This window comes from Staurois parvus, unplaced genomic scaffold (assembly GCF_062004578.1).
Source record: "Staurois parvus isolate SC_StPar_1 unplaced genomic scaffold, SC_StPar_1.0 ptg000394l, whole genome shotgun sequence".
Lineage (NCBI taxonomy): Eukaryota > Metazoa > Chordata > Amphibia > Anura > Ranidae > Staurois > Staurois parvus.
In genome coordinates, this window is record NW_028318190.1 from 1,367,324 (window position 1) to 1,391,717 (window position 24,394).

At 41.2% G+C, this 24,394-nt stretch overlaps 1 protein-coding gene across 1 annotated transcript; it reads left to right on the forward strand.

Annotated features, from left to right (window-relative positions):
• Positions 1 to 2,800: 2,800 nt before the first annotated feature.
• Positions 2,801 to 18,680, forward strand: LIN28A (lin-28 RNA binding posttranscriptional regulator A). The gene is made up of 3 exons (XM_089686209.1): positions 2,801 to 2,983; positions 15,791 to 15,975; positions 18,494 to 18,680. Exons 1-3 carry the CDS (start codon positions 2,906 to 2,908, stop codon positions 18,678 to 18,680), a joined length of 450 nt encoding a protein of 149 aa, XP_089542335.1. The 5' UTR covers positions 2,801 to 2,905.
• The last annotated feature ends 5,714 nt before the right edge of the window (positions 18,681 to 24,394 follow it).

Here is a 24,394-nt window from a genome sequence, read left to right on the forward strand (position 1 = left end):
CTGCCAGCTTTTTGTTCTGTACTTCCAGACAAGCTTTATAAATTCTGGAGTTCGGATGTAAAAAAAGAATACTGCAGATAAACAGGTACAACTTATGTAGGAGAATGTGTTTCATTTGTGTGTTTCACTTGAGACCAGTCACATCACTGGGCATACAGTATGTTGGGGTTTACATCCACTATAAAGCTGCTAGTGGTTAACTCTGCCTTTAATACTTTGAGTCACTGACTTGGAACTACAGTAGCATCCAGCAAGTGAAGTCAGAATTTTTTATCTGCTTACTTGTTGAAAGACTGAGAAAGAAATATAGCAATTGGATCACTGAGACAACCTGAAAACTTGACATTTTTACCTAAGGCCTCTTTCACACGGGCGTTCCATATGTCCGTTTTTCATCTGTTTATGGATGAAAACCTGACCCCCATGTATTTCTATGGACTTGCGGGTGTAAACGGATGAACATCTTTTTACATCCTTTAATGTCTGCATCCATTAACATCTGTTTTTTTGAACGGAAGAAAACCCTATTTTTCTTCCGCAAAAAAAATGTAAACGGATGAAAAAGTTCTTCCTAGAATTATTCTATGAATATTAAAGCCTAAATTTAGTTGAATTAAAAAAAGAAATTGGCAGGTGATGGTTCAGATTGATAGTTTGTCCCTTGTTTATTTTTTTTTATTTATTTTTTTTATAAAAAAAATGGAGGCCCTAAACAGCCATACAACACGTCTTGACAACTGCATAGTGCCATTTTTTACATTTTGTTTGGGCTTCGGTTGTCAAGCAATCAGTACTGGAAACTGCTGGCCATTTATTATTTATGGGTTATGGCAGGGGCACTGCCCAAGGGCCTGGGGACAGTAGGGGGCCCTATGAGATGCCCCTGGTAATTTTTTTTTTTTTTTTTTTTTTTTTTTTTTTTTTCATAGGCTTTTTTTTAGTTTTGGCAAGAACACAGGGGCCCATGATCCCCTATTTCCCGGGGGCCCCATGAGTTGTCAGTCTGCCCCTGGGTTATGGTTGAGCACGAGGTCATGTGAAACGCATTATCAAGTCCTGTATTCATGTCCTGGTGTTTTTGTGTCCTATGGATCAATAAATACACACTATATTCATCTATCCTCCGGTGTGCAGCTGACCCTTCTTCCTATTGCATCGTGTGTGGTGGTGAGCCAGTTGTGGATTGATCTGGATTGTTTGCCTGAGCGGTATACCTTTTTGATTCTTTGGAAGATGTCACTTCTGACATCATTGCTTACTACTAGTAAAATCTGTGAATGATCACAGAGGTCACATGGTACAAGGCTATTCACAGCAGCCTTGTACAATGTGACAAGCTGTGACCAATCACAGCTCACACAATATTTCTCAATTGCTGCAAGAATGCAGCCAGAGAAAAGGAGAAATGATTGCTTTTACAGCCTCTATGGGTGTAAAAGCAATCCCTGTAAAAAAAAATCATCAAAATATAAAATAACAATGTAAAAAAAGTTATAATTTTTGGTTATAAACTAATTTGGGTTGTTTTTTTGTGTTTTTTTTTTTTTTTTTTTTTTTTTTTTTTTTTAACTAAAAAGATAGTTGAATACATTTTGGCCAAAATTTATGAAGAGAGATTTATTTGCAAAATCTATAAGAACATTTTTTTCAAAATGTTTGGACTTTCATTTATATAGCAAAAAAAATAAAAATCCCAGTGGTGAATAAATACCACCAAAATTAAAGTTTTATCTGTCTCAAAAAAAGCTACAAAAATTCATATGGGTACAGTATTGCATGACCGCGCAATTGTCCTGGACAGGAAGGGAGTACAAGTGTCCGGACTTGAAGTGGTTGATAAAGCAAAAAGCTATTTACAAATTTTACTTGGCAATCGGCTAGCAATAATCTTTAACAGCTCTGATTAAACCTCAAATTTGACTGGGTGCTATGGTTTACTGCACTTAGAACATTATCGCTGCACTAAAAATTAAGGTTAAGCAAGGTGTGTGTATATATGGGAGTAGTTTAGTAATATTCCTTGTGGTCTTTGTGCAGGTCTGTGTACAGGGCACTTGAAAGGAACTTCAGCAAACTTAAAGTGGTTGTAAAGGCTGAAGGTTTTTTACCTTCATGCATTCTATGCATGAAGGTAAAAAACCTCTGTGCAGCAGTGCCCCCAGCCCTCTCAATACTTACCTGAGCCTCATCGTGATCCAGTGATGTGCGTAACAGCCTTGGCTGTCCCAATCTCTGCCTCTGAGACAGCAAGCAGGAGCCATTGGCTCTCGCTGCTGTCAATCACAGCCTGTTGGCCACCAAGGAGAGAGGGGGTGGAGCCAAGCCGTGGCTTCGCGTGTGAATGGATATACGGAGCAACGGGTGCCCCCATAGCAAGCTGCTTGCTGTGGGGGCACCCAACAGAAAGGAGGAGCCAGGAGAGCCTTCTGGGGACCCAAGAAGAGGAGGATCCAGGCTGCTCTGCTCTGCAAAACCATTGCACACAGCAGGTAAGTATAATATGCTTCCATCAATGGTTATTGTCAAATAATTATTCTTATTCTTCTCTTTTTTCCCTTTTTGAATTTTACAAAACTATCTGTATAATTGGTCACATTCCTGATGAAGGGGTCCTGCGAGACTCCGAAACATTACCTTGCTGTAACTATGTGATCGTTCATTAAAACTTTTGGACCCATATTGGTGATCCTCGGTGTGCTGGTGACATTTTCCCTTGTCTGTATAATTGGTCTTGTGTTTTTTGTTAATGCTCTATTCGCTTTTGGTTTAAATTCTTTCCTAAGTTAACTGCTTTATATTTACAGGAGGGTTCTTGAAGCCTGTAGAAGACTCCTCAGAGTCTGCTAAAAATGGCGAGTCGGAAATCTTTCAAGGATCTGGGATTTGTAAATGGTTCAATGTTAGAATGGGCTTTGGATTCCTCACAATGACCAAGAAAGAAGGAGCTGAGCTGGAGACTCCTGTGGATGTCTTTGTGCATCAGGTAAGAAAACTATCTGATCTCTTTAAAAAAAAAAAATAATAAAATTCCAATGAAGCTCTGGATCTGTATTTTTTTTGGACACGCTAAGGCTAGGTTCACCCCTATGCAGGTTGCGTTTTTTCACCTGCGCTATTGATGCATTTTGCGTTTTTTATTTTTTTTTGTTTTTCTCTTGTTGCTAAGCAGATTTAAAACGCAAAGCACAGCAAAAACGCACTACATGCTTTTCTGCAGCATTTCCATCGAAGTCTATAGAACCAAAAATGCAACTTTTTGCATTCAAAAAATCCCTGACCCTTTCCAAAAAATGCACCGGGTGAAAACACAGAGATGTGAATGTCCCATAGGAAAACATGTTAAATGGACTGTACTGCATTTCTGCAAAGCGGAAAATGCTTAGGTGTGAACCTGGGGTAACTTGACTTAAATATTTAAAGTGGAACTACACAGCATCTGAGCACCACAAAATGAAAACCCTATTTAATTCATTTTTAATATTCAAAGCAAACTCGCCCATTCATCCATGTTTCTGTGCTTTATTTTGCTGAGAAATCATTTTGAAAAACACCCCCTAGAATTTCTGGCCAATTTATGTAGCATTTATTTCTGGGAATCCATCTGTCCTTAGCTCAGGCATGCAGACAGGAGGATGTGCTTAGCTGTGAAACCCCCCCACTTCCCCTGCTGAAGACTCCTGGGATATATGACATTTGCCTAGGTATGTAAACCGGGAAGTAACTGAAGAAATGTGTTTTTAAAAAAAGTTTTAAAACAAGTAAATATATTATACTTTTCTATTTACTATTGCTAAGAGCATAAGGATAAAAAATATTAAGGGAGTGAAGTTTCACTTTAACTGCTATTCAACTATGGACAGTGTCTTTACAAGGGAACAGGGGCGGACTGACCATTTGGAAACTTGGGCACTGCCCGAGGGCCCGGGGTCAGTAGTGGGCCCCTAGTACACTTTTTTTTTTTTTTTTTTTTTTTTTTTTTTCCATAGGCTTTTTTGAGTTTGGGCAAGGACACAGGGGCCCCATGATCCCCTATTGCCCGGGGGCCCCATGAGTTCTCAGTCCGCCCCTGCAAAGGAAGTTGCACTTTGCACGGGAGTTTGCCCTTGAGCTTAGTGAATTTCGGTGATGATCTACTTTGCAAAGAATACTCAATCAAGTGCAAAGAAAATAACAAAAAAAAAGCGCGTTATGCCCGCAAATGATCAGATGATGAAGTCAGCAGCTTCACCTCCTTCACTAAGCTCTGGGGCAATTTCCTTTGCAAAATGCAACTTCCCTTGCAAAGTGAACAGCCTATTTGCTGTAAGTCCACTCCAATATATGAGACTGCTAGAGATCAGTGCTATTACAACCCTTGTACATGCAGATCAATCCTTCCATATGTGTTCTCTCTACAGCCCACTGTGTGTGCGTGTGGTGTGTGGGTTTTTTTTTCTTTTAATGCTTCATGGAGCTGCATGCAGGCAATTTATATTAGGCAATGGAGATGCAGTGGGTGTAGAGACTGTAAAAATGGTATAGCGAGCGCTACAGACAGAAATATGTAAGCAGCTAGAACACCAAAAAAGGCAACCAACCCACCTTACAATGATCAATAAAAAAAAAAAAAGCAAATGGGTGCAGCGCTAGAATCAGAATGCAAAAAATCTCTATAAGGTATATATGCGTATAAATGTCAATGATCAAAAAAGATGTGACACAATGGTGAACAGTGCGCTCATCAGTGAGAAATATTAAAGCACACATAAAGTCCTCATCCCAGATCAGTGGTTGAAGAGAAGTGAAAAAATCCTAGGAGCAAATAGAGTGCGCACTCACCAGAGGTGCGTTAAAATAACGCATGTAGAGAAGTATAATCTGCAAAATCTCTCCAGCATCAAGGCTCTGGTCAGATCGCACTCCGTACTATCCTCTGTCTCACCGCGAAGAACAGTAACCAAGATTCATCAAACCGTGTAGGCGTCAAGGTACTCCTTAGTCCAGATAGGTACTGTGGGAGATGGTGCTCTCAAAGAGAGCCCAAAAAAGGACGCCACATAGTGTGATGCTGTTTGACTAAGGTTTATTGGTCAAAAAGGGTGAAACAACAAGAAATTACTGACCATAGAATGTTGGCCACATAGAGTGGCTAGATGTTCATAAGCTGTAGCCCCCCTAACACGTTTCGTGCGATGCACGTCCTCAGAGGGTCAGGGCTTCAGCCCGCATCGCACGAAACACAGTTTTTTGCTAAAAAAAAAAAAAAAAGAAAATTCCAGAAAACAGATCTTATCTGTATTTACCTGACTGTAGATGTAAGTGTGCCCCAATACAGTAAGTATTGACCTTAAAGTATTACTAAACCCACAACTGTAAAATCAGTCTGTATATACAGTAAAGCATGCTTGTTATACTCACTGTGGATTAATCCTCTGCATTGTGTAAAAAGGATGTTTGATCCTGTCTTCTCTTCCAGTGTCTCCACCCCCCCCCCCTCCCTCTTATCTCCTGATAAGACGTATCATGTGGAGACGCTCTGCACATGCTCAGTTTGGTGTGTATTGCTAGAGAGGTGTTTTTTGTTGGTTTTTTTTTTTTTTGTTTTTTTCTTGGGAGAGTGCATGTAATCAGCACAGGGCCAATCTGCACTGCCCATAGAGAGGTCAGGGGTTCTGCATCCTCCTAGAGAACTCCTACAAGCTTTATCCAGTGCTTGGCTGGACACTGATAGGAGTCACAAAACTGCTCTAACTGCTGATGAGAAAAGGTATTTAGCAGTTTTATATTTATTAAAATAATTGCATTTCCATGTTGTGTGTACTGTAAGAGACCAGATATAGTGAATACAGGGTCCTGGGTTTAGTAACACTTCATTAGAGTGCAACTTTTTTGGAGCAATAACCTATAACCACTAATGTGTGTGTGTGTGTGTGTGTGTGTGTGTGTGTGTATATATAATGGATAATATGTCCACCTGCGCTGCTGCGTTTATAATGTGTAATATGAAACAGCTGCTAACATCCAATCCTCACCTTCAAATGGATATAAACATACAAATACTAAATATTGATGTAGCGCTATAATATTTGATACACCATCAATATCTATTAGACACAAATATACATCCCAATTCAATAAGGTGGATTTCAATAGTGAAAAACAGTGCACTGTGTCAAACAACCTATGCAATCGTGACACACAGTGATTCCCTCTGTGGAGTATGGATCAACATGCAAGTGGTGGGTGACAATCCTTATGTGGCTAGCATGCCCGCTCACCTTCCCTTTGTGACCTACAGGGGCCAAATAGCCTTACGGGTCACACCTGGACCCTGCACGCTTCCCCTGGGTGAAAGGTACTCCACACTCTCCAATGCTCTCTCCTTCACCATCTGCTATTCCCCCTGGACAGGTACCGCTGTATATATGCTTTAAAACTCATGGGGTGGTGATAGTCCTGAAATAAAAGCACAAAGATCCTCCATAGTGCAAAATTGTATAAAACATTTATTCTGAATAAAACCGCCAAGTAACTCGCATTTCAGCAGAAAAAGATAGGGCTTGTGACACCTGAGGCACTCTGGTGTAGCTATATATATATATATATATATATATATATATATATATATATATATATATATATATATATATATATATATATATATATATATACACATATATATATATATATATATATAAAGCTCCAAGGAGCAGGGCCCTCCTATCCCTCTTGTATTGTTGCTGTATTGTCTCCCGTTATATTGTAAAGCGCTGAGCAAACTGTTGGCGCTATATAAATCCTGTATAATAATTATATATATATATATATATAATTTTTTTTTTTTTTTTTTTTTATGTTGCGCTACTTTCGGCAGCATGATTGATCACACCTTTTGAATGAACACTCCTCTTAACAAATATGGCTGTAAGTGTATAAAATTATACATGGAAATGCGTCCATTGCTAGGAAAAAGTTCCTAGTATTTCTCATATACCGAATGGCATTCCAAATGTTTATCCATGCAGTCAGTATAAAACAAAACTGATTTAAAACAACTGTCTTTCTTATCTACATTGATCAATCCTGTGTATTTATATATCTCTCTGGAGATGAGACCACCTGCAAGCACTGGAATGAATATTCGGGGAAGAATCCCATGCAATGGATTCCCAGTAACCTTTACTTGACCTGTGCATTCTCAGGAGATTTTGGAAGTGTGTGGGTGGGATAATTGTACTATCTCCCTATTATTGTCTCAAATGTCTAATTTCCTTATTGCAGCCTCTAATGTTCTCAGCATCAAAAGGTCTACTTGACCAGAGCCACCATCACCTCCCTCCATAGGGCAGCATATTTCCTATCCCAATATCTCCTGTGCACACAGGACACAAAGTGAGATAACACATCCTGCAGAAACCGGAAGATAAGAGCAAATGACATTGTCTTCAACAGATCCTCAAATGGGATACAATCTGCACAATGATGAATGTTTTCTCCTACAATCAGAGCCTTATCTAAACTATTAGAATGCAAGTATCCAGTGTTTCCTTAGCACCTAGAATGGATATTGTCATGGAATGGGGAAAATAAATTACAGATTCACACCAGCAACACTTCGATCATGCATGCCAATACTTATTGCATCATTGTTTGTTTTTTAAATCCCACATGCTGCAATGGGACAATAAATTGGGGACTCGAGTTATTGTAGGGAACAAGAACAGATTTAGGTCTCATGCCCACAGGGCATTTTTGCAGCCACTGCCAGCCCCTAGCAGTGGCTGCAAAAAAAAAACAAAAAAAAAAACACCGAATGCCCCATTAGGTGTGTGTGGGGGTTTTTTTTTGTTTTTTTTCATAGGCTTTTTTGAGTTTGAGCAAGGACACGGGGACCCCATGATCCCCTATTGCCCGGGGGCCCCATGAGTTGTCAGTCTGCCCCTGCCCACCCCCATTTACAGCATTGCCCCCCCTTCACATCACCCCACCCCCTTTTACAGCACTGCCCCCTTCACATCACCAGCCTCCCTTCATAGCACTGCCCCTTTACATCACACCCTGCCCCCCCCCCCTTATAGCTATTCTTGTTATATATTTATATAACACCAACAGTTTGCCTAGCACTTTACAAAATGAAGGCAGACATTACAGTAACAATACAAGTTGACTCAGAGCTTGTTAGTGTTTACAATCTAATCAGATTACATCACCAGCCCCACACAGCACTCCTCCCCCCTTTAAAATCACACCCTACCCTCACAGTAGTGTGCTTTGCCCTCTTGAGAGCCAGCCAGCCCCAGTGCTGCCCCCTTTCACATCAACCCTCCCCTCCACTCTACTTCAGTAGTACCCTCTGCCCCTTCACTCTCCTACCTAACACTTTAAGGCTATGTTCACAATAGTTTTGTTAGGCATTTGGGAAGTGTTTTTAATGCTCCTCAAATGCCTATGAAAATTCTACATATGGCAGCACACAGCGCTGTTCACACTGAAGCGTTAGCGTGGCGGCAAAATTGACGACTCATGTTGAGCCAGGAGTTGAAGCCTCCCATTAAAGTCTATGGTGATGCTCCTCAAACCCCTGGCAGGTGTTTGCGGAGCACTTAATACCTTTAAACTTTATTATAGGCATTTTTGGTGCAGAATTAACTCTTGGAAAATGCTTATCAAACGCCTCAAAAACGCACATAGAGCATTTGAGGAGCATTAAAAACTCTTCCCTAATACCTGTCCAACACTATAGGGGCAATTGATTTGGCAAGAGTTAGAAATTAGTCAAGTGTAAACGACCCCTAAGGATGGCCATACGTGAATTGAAGTTCAGCAGGGACCGGATGAATTTTTGATCCATGTATGGGCAGGCAGGTTGTACAGAACTCGATCTACTGACTGACTTCTGTCCAACCAGCCTGTTGGGTTTTTCCTGAACAGTCAGTGCCCACAGCTATAGCACACAGCATTCATCAGTGTATTCTGATGGCTGGGAGACCTCATTGGAACACAATAGCATAGTGGAAGTGATTCCCCATTCATCTCCAATGTGTGGATGGGGGAATTAGGAATTCCTTTTTTTTGTTTGTTGTTTTTGTTTTTTGTGTTTGTTTGTTTTTTTGTTTTGTTTTTGTTTTTTTGTTGTTGTTCATCCCCATTGGTTGAATGAAGAACAATTTTATTAATGTATGGCCAGCTTAAAAGCTTAGCACAGGGGCATAGATATTTCTCGCCTAAAGGTTTTTATGTAGGCCTTTAGTGACATTTACCCCATACTGGGCAGCACAGTGGCTAAATGGTTAGCACTTCCACCTGGCAGTACTAGGGTCGCTGGTTCAAATCCCAACCCCTGCACCACCTGCCTGGAGTTTGCATGTTCTCCCTGTGACTGCGTGGGTTTCCTCCAGGTACTCTGGTTTCCTGCCACACTCCAAAGACATGCTGGGAGGTTAATTGGATCCTGTCTAAATTGGCCCTAGTATGTATGTGTGTGAATGTGAGAGTTAGGGACTTTAGAATGTACGCCCCTTTGAGGGTTAGGGACTGATGTGAATGTACAATATATATGTAAAGCGCTGCGTAAATTGACGGCGCTATATAAGTACCTGAAATAAATACTTGAAGTGGAATTAATCACAGCAGCTGAACAATGCATAGAGCACATGGCTACCTGCATAACAAGCCCCTTCCCCCTCTGCCTATACCTCCTCCCCTCCCCCTCTCCATTAGGAATGCATGGAATGTATAGCATGTCTGAGATCCCTTTGTTCTTCCATTCAGTTAGGAAGAATATCCGCTCTGTCATAAGCTGGGAAACCCTGCAGCCCCCACCTGGAGAGAGAGAGATGGCTTTTGTACATTTATTAACATGTAGGCATAACAGGGAATCCCCATGAGTTAAAGGGGGAGAAAATCGCTCTGTCCTACAACGAGGTAATTATGTCCCAGTACAAGAGACTTGGCTATATATGAGCAGCTTGGTCAGCCATTTACAAATTTGTTAACCGTCTAAAGATCCTTTTTCATCATGTATTGCTTTTTGGGTAGTGTGCAATCAACCTTCATTTGTTGTGCACATCTATTTATAATACTAATAGGTGTGTGTAACAGCACCCAACTATATAATGTGCAAAAAAATTCATCAGTAATCAAACTGGAGTAGAATCAATATCACACTAATCACATAAACAAAATTATAATCTATAAATATCATGTAATATAAAATGTCCAGTGCTTGAAAAGTGTCCAGTGCATTCAATTCATTAAGTGCAAGAAAGCGTCATTTAAAAAAAAAAAAAAAATACTTGTACCTTTTTATTTTTTTATTGTAATATTTCGGTTCATATATAAGACAGCGATCGAGTTTTGTATTTTCTAACATCAAAATTATTCAATAAAAATATTGAACGGAAAAAAAACTTGCTCCAAAGTGCAAGATTTACTAAACCTGGAGAGTGGAAAATCTGGTGCAGCTCTGAACAGAGACCAAACCGCTTTCAGGTTTTACTGTCAAAGCCTAAAGTGGTTGTAAATGTAGCACTACCCCCTTAGGAGTTGCAGTGTATTTGGGTCCCCCTATAGTCCTGCACAGCCAGGCAACACTCATTTGCACACCGACTTGCATTCAGGAGTCAGTAACCAGTCCTTTTGAGCTTGTTTTTCGGATTGTTTTAGGGGGCAGGGGCGGACTGACAACTCATGGGGCCCCCGGGCAATAGGGGATCATGGGGCCCCTGTGTCCTTGCCCAAACTCAAGCCTATGAAAAAGTTACCAGGGGCATCTCATGGGGCCCCCTACTGACCCCGGGCCCTCCGGGCAGTGCCTGAGTTTCCAAATGGTCAGTCTGCCCCTGTTAGGGGGATTTCAACTTGGTTAGGGTAAGAGGTGTGTGGGATGCCCAATGGAACTGAGAAACCAAGGACAACTTCCTGAACTATGTACAAGTGGTCACAGCAAAGTCTCTTCTGGAAAGCTAGCCAGCATCTACTGTAGTACCACCCCAGATACTCCTTATCCAGCTGTTCTGGGTGAATCCCTGAGCAGGGGATCCAGTGTGTGCCACAAATTTAATCAGGGCCATCTTTAATGTTAGTTTGGCCCCTGGGCAAACATTTTCTTGGGGTGGGCATGCAATTTTGCTCTCCACCTGCTCTGAGACATACAAAAAATAGCAAGTAGACTCAAAATCAGTTTATTTAACAGATCAGACAGCAGTTGAAATTGGTTTTCGGAGGTTGCAGCATTTTATTACAGCTCACTGACTGGTTGGTAGAGGTTACAGAACATATTACAGCTCCCTAATTAGTTACTATAGCACATGATTTCTGCTTGCTGATTGGTTGCTAGAGGTTACTGCATATTATTACCGCTCACTGATTGGTTGATAGAGGTTACTGAACATAATTACTGCTCACCCATTGGTTGCTGCACATCATTATTGCTCACTGATTGGTTGATAGAGATTACAGCAGATCACTACTGTTCACTGGTTGCTAGAGGTTACTGCACATTATTACTGCTCACTGATTGGTTGCTATTGGTTATTGTGCATCATTACCACTTATTGATTTCTAGAGGTTGCAGCACATCATTAGAGCTCGCTGATTGGTTGCTGAAGGTTACAGCACATCATCTCTTCACTGCCTGAACACCATGGACTGGGAAGGTGAGGGGACCAACTAATAGACAGAAAACCCCTCGGGATTCTAGGACTCCTGGAATCAGTGGTAGTGCTAGGGAGAGGGTGTGATCAGTGGCAATGCTTGGGGTGGGTGGGATCAGTGGCAGTGCTAGATGGGGGTGGGAGATGACATTTCTACATCAACCACCAATGTAAGGGGGATTTACACTGACCACCAATGTAATGGGGAGTTTGAACTGACAACCAATGTAATGGAAGATTTTACTCCAACAACCCATACATTTCTACACTGGCCACCAATGTAAGGGGGAATTTACAAGGACCACCAATTAAAGGGTGTCTTCTACATGGACCACCAATGTAAAGGAGGATTCGACACTGACTACAAATGCAAGTGAGGATTTTTTACTGATCACAAATATAAAGAGGAGTTTCTACAGTGGCCACCAACATAAAGGGGATTTACACTTACCACTAATGTAATAGGAGCATTCATAGTGACCACCAATGTGAGGAGAGTCTTACACTGACCACCAATGTAAGGGGCGCATTCACACTGACCACTAGTGTGAATGAAAGGATTCTACACCAAGCCCCAATGTAATGAGAAGATATATACTGACCACCAGTGTTTATTGAGACATTTAACCTATGTTCACATTTCTACGTGTTGGAAACACGTGCAAAATCGCCTTCCTAACACCAAAGAAATGTGCTGCCTTTTAGCAGATACACAGCAGTGCCATTAATTGTTAATGACACCCTCGTGCATATGCTGATCCATGCATTTTCACATGCACCAAAATTCAAGGTGCTGTGGCTCTGTGTGATTTTGAAAACAGGTCAGGGACTTTATTTCTGTATTTCTAGCGCACAGAGCAACCCATTGAAATGAATGGACTGTCCTACATGTAAAGTACACCTTTAGCCAGAGGTGATGGTGGCTAGAACCTCAAGGAGGCATAATATACATACGAATGCCCCTTCTATTTACATATCTATGTCACCAGCCTGTCTCTATTTACATATTAATGTTGGCTATTTACATGTGAATGCTGATACAGTCTGCATGTGAGTCATAGCAATAGGGCACAGCTGGGCAGCATAAGGGATAGTACTTCACACTGAGATCACTGGACACAGCATGGGACAAGGCAATGTAACCTTGGATAGTTGGCAAATATGGGGCAGCTGCTTTGGGCCCCACAACAATGATTGGGCCCAGGGCAGCAGCCCCTTTTGCCCCTCCTTAAAGACGGCCCTGAATTTAGTGAAACAGTCCTATGTGGCAGGCTAATCCAGCTTCCCGCTAGAGTGCCTCCTTTCCCCTATCTGGCCCAGGGGGTGCAGGTCTACTCACTCAGTCCTTCTACTATGAGGCTGGTGGGTTGGTAGTCACTCCTTCCCTACTACACAGGTGGTCCTCGCTCTGTGAGCTGGTTAAGGTCTGAACTTGTCTCCTTCCAAGCTCCACTGCCTGTAGCTGAGCCCCTCTCCACCTGGACCCCCCCTTCCAGGCTCCTCTCTCCAGCCTCACTCCATCTTCAACTTCCACCCGAGTTCTTCTGCTGCTGAACAGGCTCCCTTACTCTTAAAGGTTGTCCTGGCTCTTTACCAAGCCACCTGTTGGGGATTGGCCAGGATCCTCTAAAAATACAGACCAGCCACTCTCCATATCCACCCACTGCTTCTAGACCTCTCTCCAAAGTTTTAGAGCGGGGGGAAATGCCAGAAGGCTGGTCTGCAGAGCCTATCAACTCTGACCACAATTTGACCCCTGCTAACTGTCACACCGAGGCTATTGTACAGCGCTGAGCAAACCCTTTGGCGCTATATAAACTCGTAGTAATAATAATAATAATACTACTCAGAACTCCCTGCTAACAATTGGAGTCTAGACCCCCCTAGCTGACTAGGAGGGTGGTACATAAAGGCTCAAGGTTTTTTACCTCTATGCATGACAGCATAAAACCTTCTGTGTGCAGCAGCCCACCCCCCAGTACTTACCTGAGCCCCACTGTGCACGGGAGCCTCGACTCCTCAGTTGGCTGTGACAGTAGTGGGAACCATTGGCTGCTGCTGTCAATCACAGTCAGTGAGCTAATGGGGGGGGGGGGGCAAGCTGTGCCTTTGTGTTTGAATGGATAAGCAGATAACCCTTTCTTCCTTCCTGGCCTGGACCAGCCACATGCGTTCTCTTGGTGGGTCACCAATGGATTTGTTCACATTCAACATTTTCTAACCTCCAGGTCCTTTCCTACATAGGCCTCTCTCCAGGAGACCCATGACTTTCCTCATTCAGGGTTCAAGTTTGCCTTATTACACTGCCCTATACCAGGTTTGTATGCTCCTCAGCAGAGGCTCGCCTCCTACCATTTTTTTTTTTTTTGTCAGCCACCAGAACAATAACCCAAGCCTGAAAAAAATCTGTCCCCTTCCAGGGGGTGAGAGATCATAGGGGGCAGCACAGTGGCTAAATGGTTAGCACTTCCACCTGGCAGTACTAGGGTCTGCCTGGAGTTTGCATGTTCTCCCTGTGTCTGTGTGGGTTTCCTCCCACACTCCAAAGATATGCTGGTAGGTTAACTGGATCCTGTCTAAATTGGCCCTAATGTGTATGTATGAATATAAGTTAGGGACCTTAGATTGTACACCCCTTGAGGGTTAGGTGTGTGTGTGTGTGTGTGTGTGTGTGTGTGTGTGTGTGTGTAAAGCGCTGCGTAAATTGCCGGTGCTATACAAGTACCCGAAATAAATGACTATCTTGATGCTTAGTGGGCAAATGTCGTCTAGTGTCCGCAATGACTCTCAAGCTAAGTTTCTCAAAGTCTGGGTGCTGTGGCTGACTTATGCCTTTCCCACTTTTCCCCATGTCAGTTTAGGCCTACTCTGACAAGTCCTTCCCCTTTCCCCCCCCTGATTTCTGGCCCTTGGGCCAATTCTTTCTCTTCCCCGCTCCTTCTTTTACGCCCTGCTTACTGGTGTGTGACCTTTTTTCTATGTCACATCACCCTCTAGCCTAATCCTTTTATATTTATGTTCAACTGCCCTACTCTCTTGTGTCTCCATGAGCTGTGGATGGTGAAGTTGCTTGGGTAAAGACGGACCAAGAGGACATCATGCTGCCATGGGGAAGGCCCTTTCGGCTCGCTACCCTTTGAACTCAACAATAAGTGTTGAATTACTGCTGCCATGTCAGTCCAGTCAGACTGCCTCGTAATGTCTTTGTTTTACTGTCTTAGCTTATCTGTAAGCTTATTCCCAATACAAATTTCATTGCTAGCCCCTGTGTGGGCGGACCTACTGCTTGTTTTATTACTTGTTAAAACCAAATAAAATTATTGAAATAGAATGGACAAGCAGAGTAACTGCTCAGGAGCGAGCCTGTTTAGGTGCCCCCATAGCAAGCTGCTTGCTCTGGGGGCACTAGGCAGGAGGGAAGGCCCAAGACCTGAGAAGAGGATTGGGGCTGCTCTGTGCAAAACCACTGCAGTGAGCAGGTAAGTATAGAGTGTGTGTGTTCCTTTTTTTTTTTTTTTTTTTTTTTTTTTTTTTTGCCTTTTTAATATCCCTGTAATTGAACAAGCTGACGTTAGAAGCTGATTGGCTACCATGCACAGTTGCACCATATTCTGAGTGCTCCAGTTACTACAGGTCTTGCCTAGCTCAAATACAACACTCCACAGGACCAGCTCTTTATCCAAGAAGCATACTTGGAATTCCAATTAAATATTAGAGGACATAAGGTATGATGGCATATCATAAAATAGTTTTATTTTTAGAAGGAAATTAAAAACAATGCAATGCACTCACATGAACACAGTATCTGTTGAGATGCTCAAGAATTAACCACATATACAGTAACTTTAACCTGTGCCTGGCTCCATCCACACACTCTGGCTGCAAGTGGGCATGACGTCATTCCACACTGCAGTGCATGCTCTCAGCCAGAGTGCGTAATAATATATAATAATTTTAGGCTACATATTTACACAATTGGTAGTACTGTCCTGCTTTTACCAGTGATTATTGTTAAAAAGAAGAAAAAAATTAGGTAGTGGTAATCATGAACCATTTGGATTGATGCTTCATGAAAAGCAAGAAAACTTTATGAAAAATGACCCAATTCTCTTTTTTTCCCCCATTCTGATAAATTAACCCATTTGTCCCATTCACAGAGCAAGCTGTACATGGACGGTTTCCGCAGCCTTAAGGAGGGGGAGTCTGTGGAATTCACATTCAAGAAATCATCAAAAGGCTTGGAGTCCACCCGAGTAACAGGGCCAGGGGGTACCCCATGCATTGGAAGTGAGAGGCGACCAAAAGTAAAAGGGCAGCAGAAAAGGAAGCCTAAAGGAGATAGGTAAGGATACAGACGACAATAATAAACAAAATACAAATTGGACCAGAAACATCCAATTTAGTGTAGTGTCTAATTTCCATCTTTCATCAACTGGGACAAGGTGGCTTATGATGGACGTGCAAGGAGATTGATATCAAAGCAAGAATGGTCATACCAACAGTACCCACTCTGACTTTTCTGCTGCTGCATTTTATGTGTTATGTGCTTGAGTGTAACTTTTTTATTTTATTTTTTTTTCATCCCATAGGAGACACAAAGTCCCCTATGTGATGATTTTTTGGTAACAGGTCCTCTTTGAGACATGTAGGGTTTAAAGGGCCCTGCATGACTCCTCTGTGATCCATTTAGATGTATTGCAATGCAAACCGCATTGCAATACAGGTTTCCCTGGCTATTCTAGCCGGGAAAGTGACAGCTCTGACCTGGAAGTGACATGGCCATTGCCTTCCAGGTCACACAAAGGGGAGGGGAGCTTGTTCGGTCTTCTCTCTCCCCTCCACCCACCAGCACTGACTGAAAGAGACAAAAGGATATTGCGCAGGATTGTGACCCAGAATAAGAAAACAACTGCTGCAAAAGTGACTGCAAAGCTCAATATCCATCTTCATGGGACTGAGATTGAGCTCTGCAGTCACTTTGCGTAGGATTGTGACCCACAACTGCTGCAAATGTCCTTTTTGTCTCTTTTCGTCAGATCATAATGTTGAATGCGCTTATCGGACGACTTTTCCCCAAAAACTGTTTATTTGCCATGTCACGAGGTACAGTATCAAAGATTATGATGGCATAAATTGGCAATTTCAGTGGCACCAGCTAAGCAGTCGCCAACAATTTGCCTTCTTTGAAGCTCAGTAAGCTCTGAAACGACTCCGTATTAGTAACAGTGCACAGTGAATGACAGAAGCGAGCGCCCACCTGTCTCCCGCCCCCATTTCTGACCTGCCAGGCTGCATGCTCCGATAAGCGTCTGGCATGAGATTTGGGGGGAACCCCATGCCATTTAAAAAAAAATAAAAAAATGTTGGGGGGGGGGTTCTTAAAATCCATACTAGACCTGAAGGGCTTGGTATGGATGGAAGAGAGGAACCCCATGCGTGTGGTGTTTGTTGTTTGGTTTTTTTTTTTCCTGTTTTTTTTAATTGCCAGGCAATGCTGGCACTTTTTTTACATTCAGCTGTCAGCAGGAAATCCCGCTGACAACTGAAACCTTGCAGAATGTTTTCACTACTAAATACTGCATGACTTATGCAGTATTTTAGTAGCTGTTCAGTATCTTACCGCGTACTCAGTGAATGTTCGAAGATCGCGTTCGAACTTTTATTAGGTTCAAATGTTCTACCATGAGCCAAACTGGGGTGTTCGGCCCATCACTAGTTACATCACGTCTGCCTGTCTGCTTTCAATGCAAAACATGTGGTCACTTTCACACTTGCAAATCATGTGGTGTGTGTTTTTTCTTTTTTTTTTTTTTTTTTGGGTCTAACCCCAAAAAACAGGCAGGCTGACACAGGCAGCACTAGTTGAATGATCAAGTGGCAGCAGGAGTGGTGGTGGGGTAACAGATCCATAGACCATAGCAGCCAAAAAGGGGAGAGGCATCAAAAGGCTGAGGATGCCAAATCTTGCGGAAATGTTTTTGTTTTCCTGCACTGTGCCGACGCAAGTTCTCAAGAGATTTAGGATCCTTAGCTTTCTCAAAAGGTGTAAGGAGGTTAATTGTTGTCACCCTGAACCCTTGGAAATCAGTTGGAAGCTAATGTTCAAGGTAAGTAACTTTTACCATTTCATGTTCACTAATTCTTTTTCATTTTATTACACTTATAGAATGGGGAGTGTGGGGAAAGAAGTGAGCGGATAGTAACTAGTTAATTGACATGCAAGGTTCATTTTAGACCCACCAAGTTTTTCCTGCCGCTACTTTTCAGAAAATAGGCTTGCTACTACCTCAAACTGCTACATTTCAATTGTTGCTTAAAGGCTGACTCCACTTTAAAAAAAAAAAAAAAAAAAAAAAAAAAAATACAAATGTGTTTTAGTAATTTAGTATTAAATCGTGATTTGATTTTTACAGATTAGCTAGTTGAAGTGAACATTCACACAATTCTATGAGAGAAGATTCTTCTTCTTATTATTTATAATTTTTTGGGGGGTAAGTAAATCAGCCCAACTATATAGGTAATGTGTGTTATTTAATGATCAAACCTGCGTCCAGCCCCCGTTGCCATTGGTGGCAATTTGTATATTTTGAGGGTTCCCAATATACATCTGGGGGTTTATAATTTTTATATAATAAAAAAATAAATCTATATCATATTTTTTTTTTTTTTCCTGGGACAGTGTTTTGACCTTTTTACCTCTTATAACAATATTCTAGCGTAGTGGGCATCTCTAGTTTGTGTCCTTGTTTTGTTTGTGTGCCTATTGAGTATTATTGGTGTATACACTACTGCACCCACTGCTGTTTTACTTAAATTCAGTTTTAAAAATGTACAAACATTGTTTTATTTTGTTCTTGCAGATGTTATAACTGTGGAGGACTTGATCACCATGCCAAGGAATGTAATTTGCCACCACAGCCCAAGAAATGCCATTTCTGCCAAAGTACTAGCCACATGGTGGCACAGTGCCCAGAGAAGGCTGCACAGTCAGCCATCTCTCCAGGAAAACCTGCCAATGAGGAGTTGATCCCTACAGCTGCAGAATAGCTGACACATAGCACTAGATTCACACTATGAGATTTTTTTTTTTTTTCTGGTTTATTAAACATTCAAAGATGAAAACTTGCCCCCTCAAATATGGTGGTGCCCATACTTAGACCTTTCAGATTATTGATGAATTTCCTACTTGGGAAAAGCTATGTATGGGCATCACCATGGCTTGGCTAGCCAGTATTAGAGCTGATATTGTCAACTCTATGAAAGCAGGTTACAAGTTAACAGTACTTAAATTGGGGGCAAAATAATAGGGCTGCTTGATAGCCTGCCTCCTCCACTGGTGGTACTTTACAATCCCTGGTCTTCCACATCATCCCCTTAGCCTACTGGAGCCCTCTGAAATGCCCACAAATTTGGTATGGTGGAGCATGTGACTTCATCTTCCTCCGTTGAGACATACTGTGTAGGCAGATCAGCTAGTCACTAGAACAGATTGCTGTAAAATGAGGGTTGGGAAATGACCGGGCCAGACCTGGCCTGTCTGACCTTAGGGTGCAGTCAAGGGCCGGTTTTCTAAACTATAAAAAAAAAGATGCATAACAGACCACTAATGTAATTTGCCCAAGACCATGAACTAGGTAATGTTTGCCAAGTGAAGCACACAGACTGTGTTGCACAGACTTTGCTATGCTACATACCACACCATTTTTCTGTCTCTCCAGTTTCCCTATCCTTGGACCGTACTACAAAAACCCTTTCTCTGGGGGTTTGACAGAAATGCAGGTTTACATTGATAATTGGCAATAGGCCAGAGATGCGGGGAACCTACTAGGGATCCAACTGAAAGAGCTCTTGCAAAAGTGAACCTGTATTCCCTCGCTGTACCGAGAGGCTATGTTCACACTAGCCTACATGGTAAAACACATGGAGCTTTGTGATGCATGTCGCAGAGCATTGCACTGCTAGCTTGTTTTCAAATATCACATTATGAGACTTCATTCATGCCACTGCACCACAGCATATGTTTGAGTATAAACTCCAAACCAGACCAGCTCAGATCTTGTAAAGGGCTCTCTTTCGGGGCACCAGTAGGGAAAAGGGGCAGCACTGGAGCGCACAACAGGACATTATTAATGGTAGAGGAGATAGGCTATCAAGCAAACCTCTTACTAGGTTCTCTTTAGATACTTGAATCGACATCTGATTTTTGCATTGGCACAATGTGACTTATTTTGTTCACTGGGATAGGCTACCAAAATAGACCAGTTAAATCTCACAGTGTGAATACAGAGCTGGCACCAAGGCAAATGTTACAATGTTAATGCACAAGACTGAGAACAATGAACAATGAATGTATTGTTAGACTTCTTTTGTTAAAGTATAATTAAGGGCAAAACTTTTTTCTTTAGTTTTGAACAGAGTGGAGAGGGATTAGAACAGTGGTGGGGATTTTATTGCTGCCTGTGTACCCGTTGATAGAGATTCACCCTCTTTATTTGTCATGTTTTACTGTTCTCATTGAAAGTGAAAGAAAATACAAAATTTTGTATTAATAGAGGGGAAATCCTCCAATGGGGACACTCGTCCTGGTGAAAACCAGGCATTTATTTCCTCACTTTGGAGGGTTTTTCTGTCCTGCCTGGTTTGGCTATGGGACAGGAAGAGAAGTTAAATCTTCCCAATGGGACACAGATGGCAAAAAAACCTGATGGGTCATAACCATCCTTACTCGATCCAAAATTCCCCCCAAATTTGACTTTCATTCTACTTTAAGACTACATATACAGGAAACACTTAAGTCTATATATTTAAAATATATATTATAAAAAAAGTTGATCCTTCATTCTGTCTGCAAGATTGAACAAGCACATATGCTCAGTAAACCGTAAGACCCCTATGCATTCACTGATTACAGTGGTAAGGAAAAAGAATTCTGATTTGCTCTAGACTTTTCTGCACTGCTGTATGTTGTTGCTGGATTTACTATTTTTATAATCATTATTTTGCTATGCTAGGCCAACCAACAAAATTTTTCAGGAGAAAAATCTAATTGTGTACAGCCAGCATGACTCCACACCAAAGCTAAACTAATGTGCTTAAAGGAACATGGCAGAAGCCAATGAAGATTTATATTTTACTAATACTTTAAGTCATGTGCCAATTCAATAGGAAATATGTTGATTTCTTTAACTGACCCTCTTAAAGGGCACGTTTACATGTGCAGCTAACAGCAATCATCTCACAGTTACCAATTACAATTGGTCTTTACGTAATTAATTTGCCCTTTTTTCTCGCCATCTCTTTATACATTTATATCTTTTCTTCTCTAATGTCTGACGTTGTTTGTACTTTGTATCAAGTATTTTTTTGTATTTTGATCCCTTCTATGTTTTTTATATTTTATTGTAAATGAATTTTATATTGTTGATAACTTACGGCTGCTTTGAATACTACAGTCTTATTATTCTGTAATTAATGTGTAAAATGGCAACATGAACATTTTTTTTTCGTTTTGATTGAAAGCCTTGTGCATACCTAACTGGCAATTAGATTTTTAATGCGTACATTTTAATTTAGGTTGTGTGGGTGTTTTTTTGGTTTGTTTTTAACCAATAGTTCATTTTTCATTGATTGTGCACAACTTAGACATACGTGCCCTATAATATGAACCTAAACTTGAACTGCATTTTTTTTTATTACGAGAAAACAAGTAAAAATTGACTACCTTTTTTAGACTCCAGCTCACCTAGGCCTAGTGATTTCACTCAGCTTTTCCATAGGTCCATGGGAAACCTGAGGATCCCAAATCTCACAGTGCTGGAGCATAATCTACATATATGCAATCAAGGCAAATAAAGTGCCTTGTGTGTCTTGTGTCAGCAGCAATTGCCTTGGTATAGGCAAGTTTAAAGGTTTGATCATTTTGTATAAAACCATGTATGCGTACCTTAACAGCTTAACCACATGGCAGCTTTAGTGCAACCATTCACCTTAGATTAGTAATAAAAATGTGTGGCCAGGTAGTCTGCCAACACCTGCATTTGCATAAAAAACAGCCTAATGTGACACCGTGATTTAGTGACACCTAATTTTATTTTTTTTAAAACTAATAAACAAGGGAATTATGTTTTCACCTCCAATGTACTGGGTTGGGTACAGTACTAACAAATACTATCACTGAGATTTCTACTTAAAAGCACTAAACCATGTTAACTTAAATGCTTTTTTTTGTTTTGCTATTTCAGATTTGTGAAAATGGCCCAGTTTGACTTGCTATTAAAGGCTTATAATAAAACATTTTACAACTGCCTATTGTGGGCTACAATGGCACCAAGAATTGTTTGCACATTAATTACAGATTGCTGTAGAGAATAAGACTCTGTATTAGGCCCCGTTCACACTTGTGTATTTTTAGGTGCAGTGTGTTAAAAAAAAAAATGTCCTGCCTGCTACATTTTATGCGCTTTCAATAAAACGCATGTTATATAAAGTTCAATGGTAACACACCTAGACCAAAAAAAAATGCATCTTAAATGCACAGATGTGAACCAAGCCTAAGAATCTCTCCTTTCTTCTGTAGCCATTTCTGATGCAAAATCAAATTGTGGCACAGATCAACCAACCATAGGTTGCTGGGTAATATGAGTCTGATGTCTACAATATTGCACTTCCCCCTACAAGCTTCCCTTGCTTTGAGGTGACACTGTCAGGACGGCAGCTAAGGGGCTATTATTGGAGGACTATAGTTCAACCAATTAGAACAATCTAAAGCTGGTCATACACCAAACGTTTTTGGAACATTTTGTTTGATTTTCTAAAAGCTAGTGGGGTCAACATGACAATTATTTTCAACTGTAGTGATTTAAAGAAAATTTGAAGGGGAAGGATGGAAAACAAAATTCGAAGGCCTCGTTCACACTGGCGTACTACAGCATACACCCTTGTGAGAGCTGTGTTTACCTGCATGGGAATGCACAGGTTTTCTGTTTAGGCGCTCTGCATTTGGGGATTGCACCCACCCCGGGGCGGACTGACCACTCATGGGGCCCCGGGTAATAGGGCATCATGGGGCCCCTGTGTCCTCGCCCACACTTAAACCACACCCAAAAAAGCCTATGAAAGGTACCAGGGGCATCTCCTGGGGCCCTTTACTGACCCCAGGCCCTCGGGCAGTGCTCGAGTTTCCGAATGGCCAGTCCGCCCCTGACCCACCCACACTCCCATGGCTGTCAAACTGGGAATGGCATCCCAATTGACATGAATGGATTAATTGGGCTGCCTCCCTGGGGATGCATGGAACACCTGTGCATCCCTGTAAAAAGAAAAAAGTCCATCACAAGGATGTACGCTGTGGTACGCTTGTGTAAATGAATTGGAATATGTTGGTGTAAAATAAACCTGTTTAATACTTCTGGGATTCCAATCAAGATGCAGGTCTAGACTAAATTTTAAGAGCCTTCAAACAAAATGAGTTGACTCGATGCAAGATTGAATGCTCTAATGATTTTTGAAAATTCAGTACGAATGTTCAAACAAAATTTGTATTGGTATATAGCTAGCTTTATTCAGATGCTTAAAGAGGACAGTGCTTTGCATCCCGAGTTTTCAGCTCCTATCACAAGCAGACATATATATTTATATAGTGCATAGAATCGGATATATAAAGCATTATATAAATATATATGGATACAGTGTATTATATACACAATAAATCTGTACATAACTTTTTTTTTTTTTTTTTCTTTTTTTATCTATTTATCAGCCTGTTTTAACCTAAGTTGCCCTCCATACCTGGTATTACGTTACTACAGCATGGTTAGAACTTGCTGGGTATATGTCGTATCAAAAAACATATTTATTTGTTTTATATATGTATATTGCGTTGTACAAATATATAGTTTTACACAGAACTATATAGGTATTTTATGAGTACATATTACAATATATATTTATAGATATATATTTTTAGTATCGGTGATGGAGGGCACTGATATTTGGAATGACAATACAGGGGTAATTTGTACATATGTTATGTCCATCTTTGTGGAAAAACCGCCTGCTCTCTGTTTTTGTCTTGCTGAAATTGGTGTGGTTAGTATTTTGAAGATGATTATGTAGACAAAGACGTAATGGACCCATAGTATAAAAGAAACTATAGGTTAAAGGGCTCATTCACACTAGAATTCGGTGCAGGAAACGTGTTCCATGCGCATTTCCCATACCGCAATCAAGTTGTGTGATTTGCTGCATGTGTCGGTATACTCCTGACTTCCCAAATGCAGATCGCAAACGCAGTACATTTGCCTGCACGGGATCACATGGTACTGCAGTACCGTGCAATCCTGTTGCACTGTGCTTTCAAAGTAATGCATGCACTGCTTTTGGTGCAATCCAGCATGATTTTAGGCCATTCAAATGAATGGGATGAAAATTGCAAAACACTGAATCGCATAGGAATGTGGACCGCATTCCTGTGCAAATCTGGTGTGTAGCGGCCCTTATTATAGAACTCTACAGGTTTGCATTGCCCATAGCATCCTATCTTGGGCCTATGCTTTGTTTTTATTGGCCCTCAAAACATTTGAGCATCAAGAATCAGCAGGTAATACCATGGAGCAAAAGGTTACCTTATGTATACCCCACGCACGTGTATTTATACAAATATATATAAATGTATATTACTCCGGATTGTCTCAGGTAACAGTGTTAGTTTGGATTGGATGGGTGGGAATGTTTCTATGACTATACAAACGTATGAAATCTAC

Excerpts from the sequence above, each read along its gene's own strand:
- LIN28A (XM_089686209.1), top strand. The coding sequence starts at position 2,906 with ATGGGCTTTGGATTCCTCACAATGACCAAGAAAGAAGGAGCTGAGCTG. Across the intron at positions 2,984-15,790 it reads TGGATGTCTTTGTGCATCAG|AGCAAGCTGTACATGGACGG; the intron begins GTAAGAAAACTA and ends TCCCATTCACAG. Across the intron at positions 15,976-18,493 it reads AGGAAGCCTAAAGGAGATAG|ATGTTATAACTGTGGAGGAC; the intron begins GTAAGGATACAG and ends TTGTTCTTGCAG.